General features: G+C 40.6%; 1 protein-coding gene across 4 annotated transcripts in view; it reads right to left on the bottom strand.

Moving 5' to 3' along the window:
- Nucleotides 1–21,518, bottom strand: part of raver2 (ribonucleoprotein, PTB-binding 2) — a 122,145-nt gene that overhangs the window by 7,368 nt on the left and 93,259 nt on the right. For 2 of the 4 annotated variants that reach the window (XM_021324317.2, XM_012878007.3), the window contains 6 exons: nucleotides 17,674–17,833; nucleotides 10,459–10,541; nucleotides 10,273–10,371; nucleotides 9,493–9,604; nucleotides 5,560–5,912; nucleotides 2,563–2,671 (listed from right to left, as the gene is read on the bottom strand). In XM_021324317.2, coding sequence (XP_021179992.2) covers nucleotides 2,563–2,671; nucleotides 5,560–5,912; nucleotides 9,493–9,604; nucleotides 10,273–10,371; nucleotides 10,459–10,541; nucleotides 17,674–17,833 — 916 coding nt within the window. The remainder of the gene's footprint in view (nucleotides 1–2,562; nucleotides 2,672–5,559; nucleotides 5,913–9,492; nucleotides 9,605–10,272; nucleotides 10,372–10,458; nucleotides 10,542–17,673; nucleotides 17,834–21,518) is intronic. The other 2 variants (XM_021324318.2, XM_012878006.3) reach the window with 1 other exon arrangement.

Genomic DNA, 21,518 nt, shown 5'->3' with positions numbered 1-21,518 from the left:
GGAGAGAGAGAGAGAGAGAGAGAGAGAGAGAGAGAGAGAGAGAGAGAGAGAGAGAGTTAAACGTACAGCGCCCGGCAGGAGAGGACTGCTGCCATTTAGTCACGTCTCAACCACAAACCTCTGCTGGATTTTATCCTACAGACCAATATCAAGCCTCGCATAAAGACGATGCGGAAGCAAAAAGGGAAAGATGATTTTTAAGATTTTTTTATAAATTAAAATCAGAAACACGTAGGGTGCTTTTTGTATTTCACCTTCCTGACTCAAAACTTTCTAGAATTAGCTTTTCGGTTATTTACAGAATAAAGCTGTTTGACTTTTTCCGTTTTGCTTGAGCTCAGTCAGATTGGATGGAGTGTGTCGGTAAATATCAAGTTCTCCCGTAGATCCTCAACTGGATTAGGTCTGGACTTTAACTAGGCCATGCATCTAAATGAACACACTGCAAAAAAAGAACTAAAATAAGTTAAACTGTTCTTGAAATTTGTGTATTTTTACTTTATTTGAGCAGATAAGAAAGATGATCTGCCAATGGGATAAGATTTTTGCACTTAAAATAGGGAAGACCTCATCTCCATCAATGTATTTCAAGTGCATTATATCTAATTATCTTATTCTAGGGGTAAAATTACTCTTTCCATTTGCAGATAACCTTATTTACCTGCTCAAATCAAGGACAAATACAGTAATTTCAAGAAAAGTTGACTTATTTTTAGTTTTGTTTTTGCAGTGTATGATTTAATCTAAACCCTTCCATGTAGCTCTGGCTGGATGTTTTCAGAAAAGTGAACTTCTGACCCAGTCTCCAGTCTCCTGGAGACCAACTGGAATTGCCCTGGATTTAACGCCATATGTCGTCCAATCAGTGCTGACCAGCTTCCATGCTGAAGGCCAGATTCATGGATTGTAAAACCAATGGTTGGCGTGTCAAGAGATCCTCACACTCAGCCTGTGGATCTGTGCTGGTTTCCCCAAAGCTACCACAGGAATTGCTTCTCTGGATAACGCTCTCCAGGCCCTTCAGGTCAGGCGGTTGGTCATGTCTTGGTTAGCAGCTGGGCCGCGCTCTTTCCATTTTAGACGATTAAATATCACTCACAGATATTCAGATATTGTCCTATAGCGAAGGGGTTCCCAAAGTGGGGGTAGGGACCCCTAGTGGGGGTCACGAGAGGAGATGTGAGAAAATATCCTATTTATAGAAAATGTATCCCTTTCATTGTGGAGAATATGCATTTTTCTAGAATGTTTACTAGTTTTTGACATCAGAGAACATCCAAGTTTTTTCTCGTAAATGTGTGAAATGTACTCCTCCATGGCCAATAAATACTTTTTTCATCTTTAATCTACGATGGCCCTAAATACAATTTTTTTGTGGAAATTATGATAAAGTCAGAATATTAGGTGTACAAGAATGAATAACATTACAAAAATAAAGCCGTAATATTAGGAGAATAAAGGCATAATATTACCAGAACAAAGGTAAAATATCATGAGAATAAAGTCGCACAATCGTTTAAAAGTCTGGATACTGCTAATAATTAGATGCTGATGTGCTAAAAAGATTAAATATTTTCTTATTTGTAAGATTTTATTTAGGGACATCAGGGGAAAGGGGGCCAACGTGTGTGAAAAGAGGACCAAGTGCAAAAGTTTTCACATTTTTAGCTGTAAAAAGTTTGAAATCCATTTACCGGTGTTTCCATTTCACCATGAATGATGCAATAATTTACATGTTTGAGAATCAAAAAGTTCACCTTGTATTAAATCAAAATCTCATGACAGAGAGAGTCTCATCATTCAACAGGATCTCCAGTGGATACCTTCATTTCCGTCTTGCACGGTCGGCTTAAAAAAAAAAAAACGTTTAGCATTTGTATCCATAGCGCGGTACATTCACCTGCTGGAAAACAGGTTGCTGCTGTCCACAGGTTTGTTTTTCTCTCACAATATCCAGGTGGGTGGTACTTGTCAAAGTAAAATCCACATGAGTGGCAGAACCCAGTTACTCAGCAGAACATTTCATGGCCTCCGCCTGTCAGAGGACTGGGTGTTGCAGCTGACTGGAGAATAAAAGCGCAACGCACACGGATGATCCTGGTTCAGATTGTTGTTGTTTTTTAGAGCCACTGACCAGAGCAGGGCTACATGGAAAAGGCACGTTGAGCCGTCAGTGTTTACGCTGTATTATATTTGCATCCACCACAGGGAAATGAATGACATTGCAAGAAAAGCTTCAAACTCTGACTCTATGGGGGACTTCTGCTGCCTTTCAGGTATAAATACACTCCCAGGAGATTTACAACCCCTTGTTGCAAACATTCAACCTGTTTAGTAGGAGACAGAATCTTAAAATATTCAATCTAAGTGTAGTTTTGTTAAAAGAGGTGGACAATCCCCCACGGACCTACATATAGTCTTACTTTTTAATGTTCAAAAGCAACATTGTGTGTGATTCCGACAGTTTAGACAATGGACAAGGGCACTAAAAGGCTTAATGACAGAAACTAATGGAGTAATTTTATTTCTTTGTGTGCCTGATGTTATTATTATTGGTCTCACTTTGCAGAACGACTCCCGGCATCACACTGGCCAAGTTCAGGTAAGGATTTGAGGGCAGTCGGACTTCTTTAGGAGGATCGCCCAATAAGGAATTCTGACCACTGTTTACCTGATGAGAGAAAGAGACATTTTAAATGCACAGCGTCTTGAAAGAAAAAAAATAATTTCACACCGCTTTAACCTTTTCATCTTTTTGCAAACACAAACTTGAGTGCATCTTATTGGGCTTTTGTGTTATAGACCAGCATAGAGCAGCAGGTAATTGTAAAACAGAAGGACAAGTAGAACAAATGAATACCTGAGTGTAGTGAGTTTACTCAGCTGTAAAATCTGCTAAATAAAATCTAGTGCAACTCATTGTCTTCAGAGGTCATCTAATCAGTAAACAGAGTCCAACTGTGTGCAATTTAATCTCAGCATAAATCTAGCTGTTCTCTAAAGGCATCCGAGGTTTGTTAGGGAACGGTACAGAAACAAACGGCCTCATGAAAAAAAATAAAACGCAGCAGACAGGTCAGGAAGTAAATTGAAATTAAAGCCAGGATTAAGGTGTAAAACAATGTCCCAAGCCCTGAACATCTCATCAAGGACTGTTACAAAACCAACTGAAGAGGGGCGACAAGACATTGATGAAAAAAAGTCCGGTTTGCAGATCGGTACAAAAAACCTTTAAGAGACACAGAAACCAAATGGAAGAAGGTGCTCAGGTCAGATGAGATGACAAACTTTGTGATGTGAATCCACAGCCTATATGCTTTAGGGACGCTCATCACTGGGAACGCGAAAGCAGGATTGATGGAGCTTAATACAAGCAAACCTGTAGGAAATCCTTTTACAGGCTGCAAAAAACTTGAGACTGGGCCAAGGCTCAACTTCCAGCAACCCTAAACCTACTAACCTGGTCTGCAAGATTAATTCTCGCTGTATTTGTGCGTTCACATGCGGCATGAGATTCCATCCTGTACCGCTCCGGCTTCAACCGTTTTTGCAATTACGTTGCAGTATTGGGGTATAAGGCATACCAGTGCGACAAAAGCAAGATGCTACCACATTTGTTTTGTCAGAATCCACAATTTCTTCTTTGATTGTAACAGCAAGAAGCGCCTCGACTAGCTTACATTCTTGTGGTTTCTCATGACACCTGCTGCTTACGTTTTAATTTGACACCGTCATTGGCTAAAACCAACCTTTGGTAGGCGGGATCAAGGTGTCGCTTCGCCCAATCAGCTCAGAGAGTTCAGATGAAATTCCCTCCTTTCCCCAAACGGATTAAAAATGAAGCGGTCCCAGATTGATAATGTGCAGAACTAGAGTGCTACACATTATCAATCTGGCAGGCCAGGTTATAAACATATGGCCTGAGCTTCATCGGAAAGGTTTAGGTTAAAGGATATTTATTTGTTAGAAAGGCCGAGTCAGGCGTGCTTGTGGCGCAGTGGGTAGCGTGACCCATGTAAAGAGGCCTTAGTCCACAACGTGGTCGACCCGGGTTTGACTCCGACCCGCGGTCCTTTGCCGCATGTCTCTCCCCCTCTTCCACCCCTCTTCCTGTCAGCCTACTGTGTTAAAAAGCGAGCCACTAGAGACGCAAAAAATCTTTTAAAAAAAAGGGCGAGTCATAGTCTGTACATCGTCAAAATTTGAAAACTGACCCTACATCCAATCTGACTGAACTTCAACTGTTTTGCAAATAAAAATAGACATAAAACGGCAGAACCTACAGCTATTATTGATGCGAAAAGTAGTTCTAAAACTCAGGAAAAATGAACAGACACACCACCCTTTTCTTATTATTATTTAAACCAGGTAAATTTTTCCCTCCACTTCAGAATAATGTTTTACTTTGCATTTCTCGTTCACATAAAATATATTGAGTTTTGCATTTGAAACATAACAAAATGTTAATCACGAGAAAGCCATTAAAACCTCCCAGGCTTAATAGCTGAACTTTGTGTGGGGAACCTGTGCAGCCTGTTCAATTAATTACACTTTCTTTCCATTTATATATATATATATATTTTTACGGAATAAGATCCCAAGATGGGATTTAGTTCCCAGAAGCACTTCAGCACTGTGCTCATGTCTGTGCACTGTCTTACTGTGGTTAATCAAAAGATAGTCACAGAGGCAGCAAAGCAGCGCAGGTGATCCACTGCAAGGGTTGTCAGAAAAGGCAAGACAGGCAGAACGACAGAGGGGCTGAAAATGTCAGAAAATATGAGGCCATGAGAAATTTAACCAACTTTTACTTCTCTTTGCTTCCTCCTGCATTTTCAGTGACTCTGATTAGGTTAAGTGAGAAATAAATATGTGTAAAATAGGAGATTTTCAGCTTAAATGGTGAGAAAATGTTATTTTTCAACACTGTCCTTTATCAGTGTTCAGTAGGTTCATTCAAAACATGTCAACTGGTCACGATTAGAAGTTAATTTAAAAATGTAATAGTGTAACAACGTCAGCTGGTTCAACAAAATACAGCTTCAATCAGCTCACTTCAGCCGACGAGTTTCATGTCAAAGAAAATGGCGTCAAAAAAATCTGAATGAGATTTCGTTTTCATAAAATAAACATGTTGGCCTAAACTACAAGCGATTGAGATTTTAAATACTCGTAGAACAGCCACCAACCTCAAATTTTGATAAATACATTTTCTGCTGCAACCTTTAAAAGAGCTTCTTTCGTGTGCAAGCAAACTGATGTGATGTTATACATGTAAATTTGACGCTGTCAGCTCTGCTTTTTGGTGTTCAGTTGCAGTTTATATTATATATATGCTCATATTTACAGTTTATTACCAGAAAGTTGCTTATGTGGCCCTTCAGGAAAAGAAATGCCCATCCCTGTATTACAGCAAGTTGTAATAATGTAGGAACAGTGTGTAATCTACCGCTAAAAGAAAGTTCTTCAAAGACTAGAAGAGTGTGATCTTTGCTGATCTTTAACACAGGAGCAAGCTAGACGGAAGAGGGTGGCGTTATGACACCTCGCTGTGCTCACCATGTTAGTCAGGCCGTTACCATCTGAGCTGTTGTGATGGCCCGATGACGAATACACTCCTCCAGGGGGTTTGGGTGGAGGCGGGCCCAGGCCCGAGTTACTTATACCCAAAGAGTAGCTCTGCCCTTGTGGCTGGGAGCTCCCCAGGGTCCCCGGAGGAGCCGGCTGCCTTTCGCAGGAGGACGGGCAGGAGGAGGAGGAGGCAGAAGGGGTTGCTGACACAGAATGGGAGACGTTTTGGTCTCCGCTTCCTGCTCCTGCTCCTCGACCCTGAAGGTATGGCATCACACCTGCTGCTGAACCCACTACTGTGGAGCTGTGGGTGGAAGATGGCACGGACTCCTGGAGCAACTCTAGGATGGAAAAGATGGAAAACATATGAGTTTTTTTTTTTTTTAAAAAGGGCAAAGGAAATGAATGAGAGGGAAAGGGAAGATAAGAGAGGAAGAAGATAGCGCAAAGAAATAAAGTAGAGGAAATTAAGCAAAGTAAGGTGGGGGGAAGGACAGCAGACTCTGTAAGAAAACGGCTTTTCCTGATGACCATCAGCCTCCATCTCCTCTGGAGGGCAAAAACGAGACGTCTTGGTGAAACCTGAGATCCCAGCCCGACAGTCTGTGCAGAGCTGAGTGTAATATTTTAGAACGGGCTTCCTGCTCATACTTCATCACTTATCATGATCGTCTACAGCTCGGCACTTAGCCGCACACTCCCAATATTGCACCCGCTCACTACGGGGTTTAATAACAATACGAGGTGCATACGCATAAAATCAAAAGACAACGCTAAAGGTGAACACACACACACACACAGAGTCATAAATATTACAGATCTAATATCGCTGTGACAAATAACCTCTGTATGAGAGAACTGGTTCCAACGAGCCTAAAGCCCAACATTCCCAGCCAAACACTGATCAAGGCTTTACATTACAAACGGCATAGAAAACACACAGACACACAAACATACACGCACACAGAGAAGGCACAGACCCACAAATACATTAGCACGCGCGAATGTCTCCTTTGTCTCAGCGCATTATATCTGAGATATCGTTTCCATTTAAAACAACAACAGCTTGTCTCTCCCGGGGATTTGAATTGGAAATGCACCGCTGCTTCCCGGGGATGTTTTGTACAGTAATGTACGGCTCTGAGAGACGCGACCCTCACACCCCAAACATTTATAGTTTCTGACAGCGAGCTTACAGATCTGCACCGATCTTCCAGTGGGAAGAGATCCCAGCGTTTGGGCACTAGAGGTCATCGAATAGTTTGCTGAGCATGAGCACGACGGGATTTAGATCATTTTAAAACAGAGACCATTATGGACTAAAACTATGATTTAGATTCAAGAAACTGTATTTTTTTTATAATTATATTCACATTAGCTTAAAAAAAGTTTGTAAAATTCACAGATATAATAAATACGTCTTGAACTGCATACATAATTCATGTTTGTTTATTTGGAGTCTTTAGTAGTGCAGAGAAGTTAAAGGGTAACTCACCCCCAAATCAACTTTTTTTTTGCCAATAAACTGTTAACATGGTTGACTTATAATACTTTATACATATTCTGGTCATTATTTAGAAAAATGAGTGCATATTTGTTGAAATCCTGCTGTTGTGTCTAAAATCCTCAGTATGGGGCCCTCCTAGGGTTAAATGGTGGTCTTGCATTGAATTTCAATTTAACGTTGCTTTCGGTGGCTGTGACGTACTTCTGAGACTGACGTCGGTAGCTCTACCACTGTGGGGAATAAAAGCAGCTGTCTTTATAAAAAAAAAAAAAAAAAATACAGCTCCCTCCATCGTGTGTCTCCATGGCGAGCAGTGTTGCACTTTTTAAACCATCTAGTGACTTTTTTTTTTTCCTTCTTCAAAAAAGCGACCAGAAACAGATCTACCAACTTTTCACGTGTTATTGGTGAAGTTACATGAACATGTACTGCCGTTGGCGTCTTGAAGCAGCCGGTAAGGGGCGGCTGTGAGACTACGGTGAAGTCGGTTTTGGGGGTCACCTCCCTAAACCTCCGGGGATGAGAGGAGTGAAAAATTGTCCACCTCAAAGGATCGAACCATGGAGTAACTACCAGCATAACTCTGGTCACTATCCATGATTCAATATCAAGCTTTGGGCTGCTCCCCCACCCTGACCCCATTCCTGCATATCTTCGGCCACTTTCATGGAGTTCTTGAAATTTGTCTGGGTGTGGGATTTTGCTTTTACATGGGGGTGAGCTACATTTTAAATTTAGTCTGTCCAGGTGAGCGTAGATATCGCCATTATTGAATTATTGGTTTAGATAAGCTCTAAGCCAAAATCACCCAAATTAACAAAACCGCTTGAAATATATCACCCTGCTCGTAATGAATGTTTAGTTTGACCTTCTGAATTAAATTACTGAAATGCTCTAAATTTCTGATGATATTTAAATTATTTGAGATGCATTATTTAAAGCAGGGGTGTCCAGCTCCAGTCCTCGAGAGCCGGTGTCCTGCAACCTTTAGATGTGTCCCTGGTCTGACACGCCTGAGTCAAATAATCAGTTAATTAGCAGGACTCTGAAGAACCTGACTGCATACTGAGGAGCTAATTGTGCTATTTGATTCAGGTGTGTGGGGCCAGGGAAACCTCTAAAAGTTTCAGGACACCGGCTCTCGAGGACTGGAGCTGGACACCCCTGATTTAAAGGGTTTGTTTGGTTTGTCCTCATAAGGCTGCTGTAGTAACATAGCGGTTCAATAAGGTGCAAAGAAAGACAGAAAAGGTTTCACAAGAACCACAGTGACATTTCTGGGATGAAAGTCGTTTCAAGATGGCAGAAATATAATGTGTCATCTTACTTTGAAAACACTTTTGCATCCTCCTAAACTCGTATTGACTCTCCAACTGTGGTGCCAGATAACATTCCAGATGGTTTAAATGCAAATGCAACAGTTTCCAAGATAAATATGATACAGGTTAGCTATGAGATGAAGTTAGAAAAGCAACAAATCCAAAATGATGCACAGTTTAAGCACACTGATCTTGGTAGCTTCAAATTTGCCACCAATTTCGAGAGGAAGTTTCTAGAACCAGCCCAGTAAAAACTGAACCAGACGACGAAGAACCAAAAACAAGTTCCAGTGGCAACTTTTGAGCCGTTCTGTTTACCACGGAACCTAAAACCCATGTTCCACTAACAAGTCAGATCAGTAGGCCTTACCAGCTATTGAACTCTCTGACCAAGCTAGCTAGACAAGCTAGTAGCGATGTCTCTGTATTTAAGGGATTAAAAACACAAAAGGAAAATGTTTACAAACTGAGATCACACATGTGTTCGTGTTGACGAAGGTTTAATAAGATATAAACTGCCAGAAGTACAAGTTACCTCTTCATTACTCCATCTATCACTAGGGCTCAATCTGAATACCCTTATAGAGCAAAGACTCTTTAGCCAAAGCGGAACTGCGTCATCGGTCGCCACGATAAGTGCTGTCCAGATAGTGCAGTCAGTAAGGAAGGAGGTAGGAAAATTAGCCTGAATGATCCCTCCTGCGGCTGGTTTTTCCTAGGAGCATTGTGACGTCTCTAAGTGGCATTAAGAACCCTTAAGGTATCCACAATCCGTTGCGTGATAGAACCCCTATTTCAAAAGCACGGCGGCCATATTGTCTCCTGTGTTGACAGCGTCAAGGCGGTTTGAAACCTTAGGGTTTTCTTGTAGTTATAAAATGCTTAAGAACCACTGATTTAAATAGATAAACAGAATCAAATAAACCTTTTTAAATGGTACTGAATGTTATAATACAGAGCTAATTAACAAAACTGTATTAAAAGAAATTGCAAGTGAGACAGACTGTCGGCCTTGGTTTCAACGCTTTTGTTCCGAGTTAGTACACAAACTTAATGTCTTAGCTACTGTATATCTTACTAGTCAGCTTTGCTCACCTGTAGGAGAGTCTCCCAGGAGGCCTTTCCCCAGCGATAAGAAACCAGGAGGCCGCAGAGACAAAGCTTTCTGCATCAGCAGCCTGGAAGGGTCTCCGAGCAGACTGGCAACCTGAAGAAGGTAGAGGACAGCGAAAGAGCCAAAGCATCGGAGAAGTGGTAGAAGAAAAAAAATGAACGAGAAGAGAAAAAGGAAAGAAGACAGACTCAGTCCAATTTCATTTACATTAAATGATTTGCAACAAAATGTCATCTCAGGGCACTTTACAAAATAAAATGAGAACTAATGTAGAGTACAATAAACACACCGTTTGTATTTTTATTAACCATTTTCTTTCTTGCATTAGCCACAGATGTGGAAATCCTTCAAAAATGCCACAGGGCAAAAAATAAAAAGCAACATTTAAAATACATAACGGCTACATGTTTTCAATGCTATGGGAAGCCCGAGGGGGAAAAAACATAAGTAGATCATCCGGTCTGTGAGTTTCAGAAGAAAGCATCCAAGCATCACAGCTTTGTTCTCAGCAATTAAAGAAAACACGCCATTTGAAAAGAAAATATGTAAATGTCAAGAGAAACTTAATCACCTCCAAGTCTTGCTTTAAACAAAAAAAAAAAAAAAAAAGCCAATTAGGTGGGGGGATTTTGAGGCTACACAGTTTTATTGTGCGTTTATTGCAGAAGTTGGAAATGTAAGAGTGCGTATGTCAGGAGAACACAGTTACCCTCCACAATGACTCATGCAAATCGTCTCAGACTAAAACCGAGGTGTCTTACACTGCTGATGCGCTTGTCTTTGATGTGAAGAAGCTGCTGCTGCGCGAGCTGCATGTGCAGGAGGTTCTGGAGGACTAGTCCGTTACCAACCATAGCGTTCTGTAGGGTCACAGCAAAATTAGAAACACTTTCACTTCAACGTGTCAAACGTGGATGGTGAGGAAAAGGTGAGAGCGTCGATGCGACCTGGTGAGCTTTTCCCAGCGTAAGCAGAGCCGCGGTGAGAGGAGGTCTGAGGAACGGGACGCCTGCGTTACGCCCGTACTTCCCTGAAAAACACAAAATCACGCACAGACACATCAGTGCCTCACCTTCCTTTTTTTTCCTCCTTTTTAAAAGCCACTAATGGACAAAATCCATCATCCCAAAATGAAATCCACAAACTTCTAAGTCATTTAAGCAGTCTTTCATATAAAGCACATTTCAAGCAATCACTGGGCTGTCTGTTGCATAACCAACACAACACAAGCAATGTCAGAGAAAATTATGGACCACATAAACTTATTTGAAATGCGCCATTCTGTTGGGTTCTAAAGAGGCTGAAAATGTTACAGCAATTACCTGTGAGCTTTTTAATGTCGCACGAGGCAACTAGGAAAGTAAAAGCCATTACACTGAAGACTGATGCTGAGATTTAGTTCGACACAGAAAACAAAATCATTTCTATTTACAACAAAAAAACAAAAACAAATTCAGTTTCTTACACAATTTCAAAATTGCATGCCGATTAAAAGTGATTTTTTAAGAAAGAAGCATTATGGGCATGGAGTGCTCTACACAACCTATGGTAAGGCTGCTGATTTGAGTTATCCAGAAGACAGTCACTGAAACCCTCCACATGTAGGGGACCCCACAAAGGATCCTTGCTAAAGAGGCTAGAGGTTCAAAATTGCCGTATCCTAGAATATAAGTGGAAAGCTGAGGGGAGGGAAAAAGTCCAGCAGAAAAAGCTGCACAAGCAACGGGAGCTAACTAGTAATATTTTTGGTTGTTTAAGGGAGATTTAAAATGGCTTCAAGAACCAAAACACTCTATATAATTTCTCCAATGTGAGATCAATAAAGCCTATCTTATCTTATCTTATCTTAAATGCAAGTGTGATTACAAAAGTAGAGCAATAGACTAAAATAACAGTTTAGATGCAGCTCACTGGAGGGTTGTGCTAGTTTTAGAAAAGGCTTGAGGCCACTACATGTGGTCCATGGGGGCTATCTGGTGGCCGCGGTCACCATGTTGGTGACCCCTGGCCTGCAACTACTGAATCCCTCTTGTTAAGCCACTCTTTGAACAGGTGCATTAGAAGCAAGAAACGGGGACTGGACTGCTGATCAGTGGTCTAAATTAAACCCAGATGTAAGTTAGTCAGCAGGGGACTTTTAGATGCCCCACTCCAACATCAGTAGGCTTCAGCTGAACTAAATGGCATGCTAAGCCCCATTTATACTACCCTTGTTAAACCGATCCATGCCGAGTTCGGACCGAGCTTGGATCAGTTAACCGTGCCGAGCTTGGTTCTGACGACCGTTTACACATCACGCTAGCACGGTTCCTTGCCTCCTAGTGACGATCTGTGGTACTACTGCTCTCTGGGATTGAAGGAGGGAACCAAGAAATCAAACTGGTGGCGCCCATAACATTCAGGAAGTTATGTTTGGTTATAATCGTGATATTTCGTTGTTTGCGGAGAGTCAGGCAAAGAAGGCAACCTTTGGTAAATTTACTTGACAGAGTCGGCTTTTGGGAGGTGGATAAGACAAACGAACGTCTAATCAGGGCTTACAGACGCAGGAAACAACGACAGACGTGGAGGTTCATCACGCTGCTAAGCAGAATCATCACTGGAAACCGTGCGGCACGGTAGGGAAGCTAGTAATTTTATAAATGTCTGAAACCGTAAAATTAGTCAGCTGACTGTAAGGAGATGACGTGGTCTGCTCATGCGGTCTTTGTTATCTGAGAACCGAGCCAGGGAAAAACCGGGCAGAGCCCACTCATCAAACTGGTCTGCATTTAGCGCGGTCCGGTTGTGTCTAGCAAGGTTCAGTTCAGTTTGCGATCCATTTACACTTGATAGTTATCCCAGTTACTGAGCTCGTACCGGTTTCGGCATCGTTAAAAAAAGGGTAGTGTAAACAGGGTAATAGAGAGCCCAGCTTAAACCTGCCGGAAAAGAGGCTTACAACCCAAACGACCCCGTGTTGGCGGCTTCAGGGCGTCTGTAGCTGAGGATCTGCTGGAGTTGGAAGAGGTCGTGAAGATGTGAGGATTTTAAGAGGAAACCTAAAAGTAGTCTTCAGCAAAACTAGGTTTTGTCTTCCAAAATGAGAAGAATCCAAGACACACCTCACTGCTGGTGACAGCGTACCTCTTGGAGGCCAAAGTGAGCATCACTGACTTGTAATTGTGGGGCAAACTAAAGGTAAAGGTCAACGCTAGAACTATAACCGTTTGAAAATAGCTTGGCTTTTTCATCATGGGGGTTAATAACTTGGCCTTAAACTGAAAGCTGTATTTTCACCACGTATTTACATTTACTGCTCATCTTTTAATTCATCTATTTTTTCTTTTCATTTCAGCAGCTCACAACCATTTTCACAAATAGTTTTGCAAAGACGTACATCTAGGCGATAGGCCTTTAACAACTTCAAGTTACTAAATTGTCTCTTAAGTCTGAAAAATATCAGTTCAATGTCAGATTTGCATTACGCAAACATTACAAAGTTTGTGAGAAATGGATCAACTGGGTAAAAGGTATTAGTCCGAACCTGTGCTTAAGTTCCTGGTCAAATCAAAACAATGCAGTCGTGTATCAAAGCAAGGAGACGAGAAAGAGCCAATCTATTACTATTTTCTATAAGCAGTTGGTTTTGTTACTTGGAAAAGCAGCCAGAAGTGTGAACAATGCAGAAACATGGTCCTATTAACCAAAATTATGCAATCTGTTGTTTTTAGGTTCGTTTTAATAACGCACGAAGCCTCATTTTATGAGTTATGAATTTTAAAGTTCACACACTTCACTTACAGGTACGGTAAGTACCATCAAACCTCTGCCTTCAGATTTAATGTGCAGGCGAGTTACCCCCAAATTTCAATGCTCCCTCAGAACAAATGTAAGCGTCAATGCTAATGGTAGGTTCCACCAGAATAGGTGCAGAAAGTTTAACATTTAATCAAGGTCCTAATTTTAGAATCTAATTGTGTGTGCTCCTTTTTAAGAGAGCTCCACCACCTCTCCCATCTTCTCGTCTTCCTGTTCTCATTTGTTCCACTAACGTCACACAATTTCATTTTAATACCTGATTAGCCATTCATCAAATAATGAAGACTAGATGATTACAGAAGCCTATATTGCAGTGCCTAACAGATAGACATACTCAAAGCAGGATTTTGATTACCAGTCAAGTTCCTTCAGAGTGTGAAGATGGCTGAAATAGTTTAGGGATTTGATAGGCTTTAAAATCTGCAAAATTATACAAAGTCTGCAAAGTGCAGGCTTCTATTAATATGCCAACTTTTGGGCCAATGGTTTTTAGCCCTTCGTATTCTACATGTTGCAAGAAACATTTATGCAAACAGGAAGCAGCTCAGCATTTTTATATTTCTCTCGAGGGATGTTCCACATGTCAGATTGTCACCCTGTTTCAGCAAACAGAGGTGATGTGCCATTATTTTCAAAAGCACACTGGCTGAAATCTTCAGCATTTGCCGGTAATATTTACACCACTGCCATTTTATTGCACGTTACCAATCTCGTTTCCTGCACTTAATCTTATGCAGGTTAAAAACAATCTCAGCTGTTATCTCCCATTCCTCTCCTCGCCTCATTCCCGTATGTCCCTACCCCTCAAAACTGAGAGGAGTATGTTACAACTGGAGATGCATTCAGAAATCAGGTGGTGATGGGAATCCTAGCCTTTTTAGTTTGATTGACCCCAATTGGTCCTATCAGAAATAATAATAGTCACCTTAAAGACTCAAGGCCGGCTGAAATAATGAAGACATAAAAGGAACATTATCAAAATACACAATCTACATAAAAAAAGCTCAGTTTAAGATAAAACTATGCACATAAAATGTGGTGAAAAGTGCAGTGGTAATTAGGATGTAGTGATAATGTGGGATAGTCACGTCTAAAGAGATTTGTTTGAAAATAATATCCTTTAATATCCTGTAAACGGTAAAGGAGAAAAGCGGAGGAAGATGGGTAGAGGTGGGTGGCATTTGCATAACAGTGGAATTAGATGCCATGCTCTCTGAATATAATTGCCAACAGGGAGGAAGACAGATTGTGAAAAGCAGAGGGCCCAGGACACAGCCCTGGGGCACATCTCCTCTGACTGAGCTAGGTTGGGATTGTTGGTTCTTTAACTGGACATAATGGATATGGCCAGAGAGACATGCTGTAAACTAGGAGAAAACCATATTTGTAAATCCAAGAGAAGCTGGACAGTTAAGAAGGGTATGATTAAGATGATGGCAAAAGCTGTAGTCAGGTCACGGTAATTAGAATAGAGGAGTCCAGAATCTGCTGCCAGTAAAAATGTCATTTGTGATTTTCACCAGACTACTATTTTTTTCCCCAAGATTTCTGACAATGAAGATTTAAATACGTCTAAAGTTATTTAGGTCATTTGGATCTAAACCAGGTTTTTTGAGGATTGGTATGATCATTGCTTTTTTTGACAAGTTCTGGACCTACACTTTGTCTCATCAGTAATGATCGGACAAAGCAAAGGAAAGGGGGACATAGTTTGACCAAGTTTGTAGGAAGTAGATCAAGTTTTCAGGTGGAAGACTTCTTCACTTATGGTTGTAGGACTGAAATCTCAGGTTGAGCAGGCAGGGAACAGGTTTACACAGTTATCTTATTTACATGCAGAAGGCAGCTGATGATGAATGCTTTCAATTTCATCACAGAAGACGTCCATACATCTATTAAAAAAGGGCAGTGGAGACCAATTGAGAAGCAAATGTCTCAGGAGGATGTAATACATTCTTAGATGTGGAGAACAGAGTGAGTGTTTCCTTCAGCAGATTGAATGATACTAGCAAGGTAATGAGTTTTGAAATGACAGCTTTTTATTTATGCAGATTATTGCTGTGCATCTCCTTGTGAATAGAGAGTCCAGTTTCCCTCCAAAGGCATTCCCAGTGGTGCCCACTGGTTTTAATCTTGTCCTGTTTTTGTGTATACCAGAGTGCAGAGCGAGTGAATGACATAGTCCATGTTTTAATGAAAGCAGGATTATATTTATATATCGTGTCATTAATAGCAGTTAAGTGGCGTTTTTAGCAGATTTTTAATTGTAGAGGAAATGGTAATTTATTTTTAAACGAATGAGAAGGAACAGTTTGGATTTCAGTGGATTTCAGTGTCCTGTCTGGAAATGTAGCACTAACAAATGTTTCCTTAGTGCCAAAGAGAGCCCAACAGAATTATATTATACATATCGAGCTATCGCTATAGTGCTCCGCTCAATATGTATGCAAAAAAACCTTTATCAGAAATTAATTTGGGATTACAGAAACGGAAAGGTGAAAGAGAAAGAAAGGGAGAGAGAAAGATTATGCAAAAATGTTAAAAGGGATAAAAGGTGATAACAATAGAGTGGAGGAAAAAGAGTGCAAGATAACATCTCTGGAGTCTGCTTCTACACCTGCAGAAAGAGTTAAAGAAATAACAACAAAACTAACAGAAAACCAACGCCTATGATAATATCACTGAAAAATATGTAGTATTATTTAATACAAGATGCATTTAGTGATAGCCAAAGCTAACTATAAGCTAACTGTATAGAAGTGAATCTGTAAGCACCTGGATCCAAGCACCTCTGGGTATATGTAAGGTTTGTTCAATAGTAAATTGAATAAAATTGAGCCATAAAAATGCTCAATAGTTATGAACCCAGATGTCCAAAAGGGCCCCCAGAGAGCAGGAGTCCAAGAAGGACTGATACAAGGATAGCTGCATTCCCACATCCCAGAGAAGAGCAGAGGAGAGCCACAGGAAAAAAGTTTAGATTCAAATAATGGTAAGTTGACAGTAACAGGCAGGTTTATGATCAGTTATGTGAAATCAGAAGTGTTAGTTTATTGGCGTGATACCAACACCACAGATGAGGACTAGTATATGCCCAGTATGTATCCTTCAAGAAATCTGAAGGTATAGTGGATGATCTTCTTTCTTCCAGTTCCGGGGGGGGATCACTATTGTTATGTATCCGGTTAACTTCGGGTCCAGACATTTATTATAGCTCCACTGCTCTCACCGTCTTCATTGAAAATGGCTGAGAGTCACAAGAAGCCATCTGTCTTACACGTTTGTGAAAGGAAGAGGAAGGCCTCAGAAGAAAGACATGAGACCAGAGTGGATTTGGGAGATATTTTTCACCTGATCCCCCTGAGGAGCGGAAGAGCAGGTTAGGACAGCTTTGCTCATGCACATTTATTCAAAAAGTGACTTGGGCATTTTTTACTTAAATTTCTAGAGAAATCGTCCACTCTACCTAAATCTCTGAGGAATACACACTGGCCGCTGTTTCTATAATGCCAGCCCCACTAATCGAACTATTGGTCATATGGTTAAGCTATGTTAAAATCAATTTTTTTAAACATTAGTAACACCCTGTTTTAAAGTGATTGCTCTCACACAGCAACACATTGTACATAAACAATGTGATCTAAAAGATTCATATTTATTGCACATCACCAAAGGAATATCAACTTTTTAAATCTGTAATTTTAGTAGAGATTGCAAATCATTACAGATCTCCCACAGGCTCACCCTTTTCTCCAGTAGAAATTCACAAATATGTGATTTTTACTTTAACCTTTCCAGGTCTGAGCTTTATCAAGCATCTAGTTAAAAGCATTTTCCTTTAATTCAGTTACAACCAAATATATACATGAAATAATTTTCATCCAAATTTACCTTCATATTAGGCATTTACTTCCCTTTAACCAACTTTTTAACACATGGGGACCAAAAATGCATTAAAATAATCAACTGAGAATCAATTTATATTACAACAAAACCACAACAAATGTTCGTTCTTCTAAAAAGTAAACATGGATTGCAAATTCAAATATATAGAGGTAATACTGAGATACAGAAAAACAGCTTTTTAAATTGGAAGTAAAGAAAAAAGCTGTTTTTCAAAACAAACTAAACAAAAAGCTTAAAATAAAACCAAAACTAAACCCCAGGAAAAAAAAATACATACAATTCTCTTTGAAAGGAGAATCAGTCTTAATGAATCAATGTTTAGATAACGGTGCCGTCATATCGCCCATCCCTACATCAGATTAAAGCTATTATAACCCCGTTTTTACATGGTCTATGTCAACATCTAACAACTGGGAAAGGGCTTAATCTGCGCTGCCCCCAAAAGGTTAAATTACCTCTGCAGAAATGCTGGTAGTTGTGAACTGCAGACATACCTCCTCTTTTTCCGCCCTGGTACGGCCTCATAAGGATTTGCAGTGCAGCTGGATTGGTCATGCTGGTCAACAGCTGAGCCAGGTTGGGTTCTGGCAGTAAGCCTTTCCTGTTACTCAAGATCTGAAGAGAAGAGGGGGGGGAAAAACAATGTCTGAACAAGAAGAAAAGTTTGAGTTTGTAAGAACAGGATGTGTTTTGATCTCGTCATTAAGAGCCCTAAGAGCTGCAGTAACCATTACAAAGGCTTTGCATCATAAATATGTATCGGCAATGTCAGCAGAGGAGAGCCGGGCTCAGGAAGAAATGAGAAAAAGAAACAGAGGCACAGAGCGGAGAAATTGAAGCTCTTGGATTGGAGGAACAGAAATTTGAGAAATGCTCAAATTCACATGTTTTGGACAATTTAACACCTTGCCATCTTGTTTGAAAATAAAAAAAGTGTTTTAAAGCTGAGGTGTGAAGAGAAATCTCTGAGAATACGCCTAGAGTGGGAAATTATATGTCCGTTTCCTATGTAATGACAGCAAGATGAGAGAAAGATGTGTTTTCAAATCACATTTTGAAAATGTTTTTAAAAATCTGTGTGATATGATTTCACTGGCCAATGGTGCGGGTACATCAAACAACTAATGGCTCAAAGCCATCATCTAAGAAAGAGCAGAGATAGGGACGTCAAAATAAAATAAAGCTTTTCTGGAAAACATGTCAGCATCATGGATCAAGTTTCTGATTTTTTGACCTTGCAACAGATTTGAACTTAAAAAAATTGTAAACTAAAAAACAACACGAGTAGTGTGAGGGCTAGTGTGCGCGATGCAGCTCCTCACAAAGTTTGGCCCAGATAAATGTGTTTAGTGGCTCCATTTTTTTGGGGGGTGACACTGCTTCCAGATTGTTTATTGATTGATTGATTGATTATTTTTATTGCAAAGAATATAAATCCCTAAAAGTAAGGGTTCTTCCATTTCTGTGCAACCATCATCTCCTGTAATACACACTTTGATTTTATAGGAAATATTGACTGTAATTAGTTACTTTTAATGCATGAATTTCTTTCCAGAAAAGGCAAAGAAATACTGAATATAAAAGGCAACGAACACATTGTGGCAATAACATCTGGGGTAAAAGTCAGTTACCCACAAACAGAATGTGTACAGTGAGTGTGTGTGTGACATCGATGTGCCAAATTTAATTATATTTCCTACCTAAACATAAAAAATGCCCTCACTCCGATATATTGAGATCAATTTCCTTTTTTTGTAAGGCTCCTGAAAATACATACGTTAATTGCAATAGCTTTGTTGATTTTGTACCAACTCACCAATTGTTCCGTTAAAGATGCTCCGTTTCTTTAAGAGAATGACCAAAGTCTTCCTGGACTACCGTTTCCGCTCCACCACTCAGGTAACTGGGTTTATAAAAGCTGCTAAATTTCTCCTAAAATAATTCAATTAAATTTTATTTATATAGCGCCAATTCATGAAAAATGTCATCTTAAGGCACTTTTCAAAGTCAAAATTCAATCAGATTATATAGATTGGGTCAGATTATACAGATTGGGTCAGATTATACACAGCTGTATCACTCATTTTGACATGCCAGACAAAGAATCGGCATATAGGTAGGATCTAATGGTTGTGATGAGGATGGAGACTCATATTTCACTCTTTGTGCTGCAGTTCTCCAACACTTTAACCTCTTTACTGTCCAAAATTGGCCGAGTAAAGTTGCCACTTCCTGATTTATGATGGCCAACACACTTCTGCCTCTCTTGCATGTCCTCCAAACACTTTGTCTTATTGTTTTTCCAGTTTAATAAAATACAAATCACATGAAGTTGAAGGATTCAACCTTTGACGCATAAATGGGGGCGATCTTACAATTTATTTTGAGTTGGATTTACAGCTTCTACACGACTACTCCTACGAACTCCATCAAGAAACCAGCAATGAACCATAACACTAGTGGGTTATTGTCCTTATGAATAAAAACCAGAACCATCACATTAGACCTAAAAAATAAATTTAAAAAAAATCCTGAAATTGGGTATAAGCCAGACAAAGGTTGATCAGGGCAAATGAGACAGAAATTATGAAATAAATCATTCTTATACCAAGGAGAAGAAACAACGGGGTATACGTCTAATAGAAACACTGCAGCGCATGAAGTTTCGCTCATCTTTCTGAAATATCAACTCTTCTTCCAACAAAACAAATGGACTTTCTTCTGAAATTTGAAGACATTTCGCTTCCCATCTAGAAAGCTTTCTTAATTAAAAATGTCTGGAGTAGTGAGGAGTTCCAAGCTTTATGGTACTGCCCAACAACGGCCTTGTAATGGCTTAGATAACATGCAAATCGAACCGAAACTGGTCTACGCCTCTGCAGTGGGGAGTCATTAGGGTCGTTATTGGCCTGGCTTGCAGGAACGATGTTTTTATCACATGTGTGAGGGTGAGGATTGAGGTGATGATTGGCCGGAATTAACCCTATAGCTGTATTGTAAATTTTTTAGAGTTGGAACCTAAGTCCTCCTCCTCTGTTTAAGGTTGTTTTTTCTCTCCTAACGTAGATAGCTTCCTTAACGCCCCTTTCAAACCATCTGTCTTCTTTGTCCAAAATGTGAACAGGACCTGGATGACTGAGAATCTTTACCAGCATATCAACTCTCCTGTTGAAGCTCACTTAAATGTGATCTTAAAGCCTCTTTTTTTTTTTTTAACCGCAGGTGAAAACAGGCAAACTAGCTCTTTGGATAACCTTGAAGACCTGCGACTACGCCGACATATCAGTAAATGATGCTCCAGCAGATGAACAACATTAGAAGATTTATTGTCAGGTTGTCCCAATTTACTGTGAGGCTCATTTAGTCAGTTTGACATGAGGGGAACTAGAAATTGGACAGCTCTTTGCAGACTTCTTTAGTATAATCCGAAACACCCAAATAATGCAAACACTCATCACTCCCAGTGAATTAAACACAACAAACTAAATTTCTTTTAAATCTGCCTGAATGAGTGAAATGGAACTGGGCAATGCTCGCTGCGATGGAGCCTCAGCAGCGCTGACAGCGTTGCGGCAGAACTCGCCGGCTGGCCCAGAGACACGGATATTTCAAACAACATTAGCAGGATGGTGATATTTCCTCCCTGTCTGCCCCACAGCTACAGAGTGGGTGTACTCCATCTCGCCGACTCCATCTAGTCGGCGGACGAGGAGAGCTGAGTGCACACAAGCGTGTGTGTTTGTGTGTTACAGGAGGGAAAACTGGCATTTGAGTGTGTAGCGGTGTTGAACAAGGCCGCTCGTAGCTGACAGCATCTTTCAAGGGAAGAGAAGAGCAGGACAGGAGGAGGAGGAGGAGGAGGAGGAGGAGAGGAGCTTCCATTTCTTCTTTTTCGGCTGGAGAAAATGTCAGCATGCTTCAGTCTGTTTGCCTGCTGGCCAAAAGAAAAGGGGGGGAGAAAAAAAACACAGCTACATACCAGCAGACCCATGCCAAGGAGGTAAGAAAGCAGTGAAAAGAAGGCGAGAATTATCTCAGAAGGAGGGAGGGAGGGAGAATAAAAGGAGGAGGGAGCCATCTGGTCCTCGGCGTTCACAATCACACCCGTCCAACTGGAGGAACCACAGAATCCGCCTCAGAGAAGAACTGTAGCCCAGAGTACGTCTTGATCTCTGATCTTAAGGTCTGACGTTTCTTTTACCAGCTGCTCACTTTCGCTGAAAAAATCTGAACGAGCCTAAGGCTACTGATTTAACCCCACCCTTCTCGCTGATATCTCCTGTTTCTCCACCTCTTCATT

Source organism: Fundulus heteroclitus, chromosome 9 (assembly GCF_011125445.2).
Source record: "Fundulus heteroclitus isolate FHET01 chromosome 9, MU-UCD_Fhet_4.1, whole genome shotgun sequence".
In the NCBI taxonomy this organism is placed as follows: Eukaryota; Metazoa; Chordata; class Actinopteri; order Cyprinodontiformes; family Fundulidae; genus Fundulus; species Fundulus heteroclitus.
The sequence above is the reverse complement of the archived record's forward strand: the minus strand, read 5'-3'. Positions and strand labels throughout refer to the sequence as shown.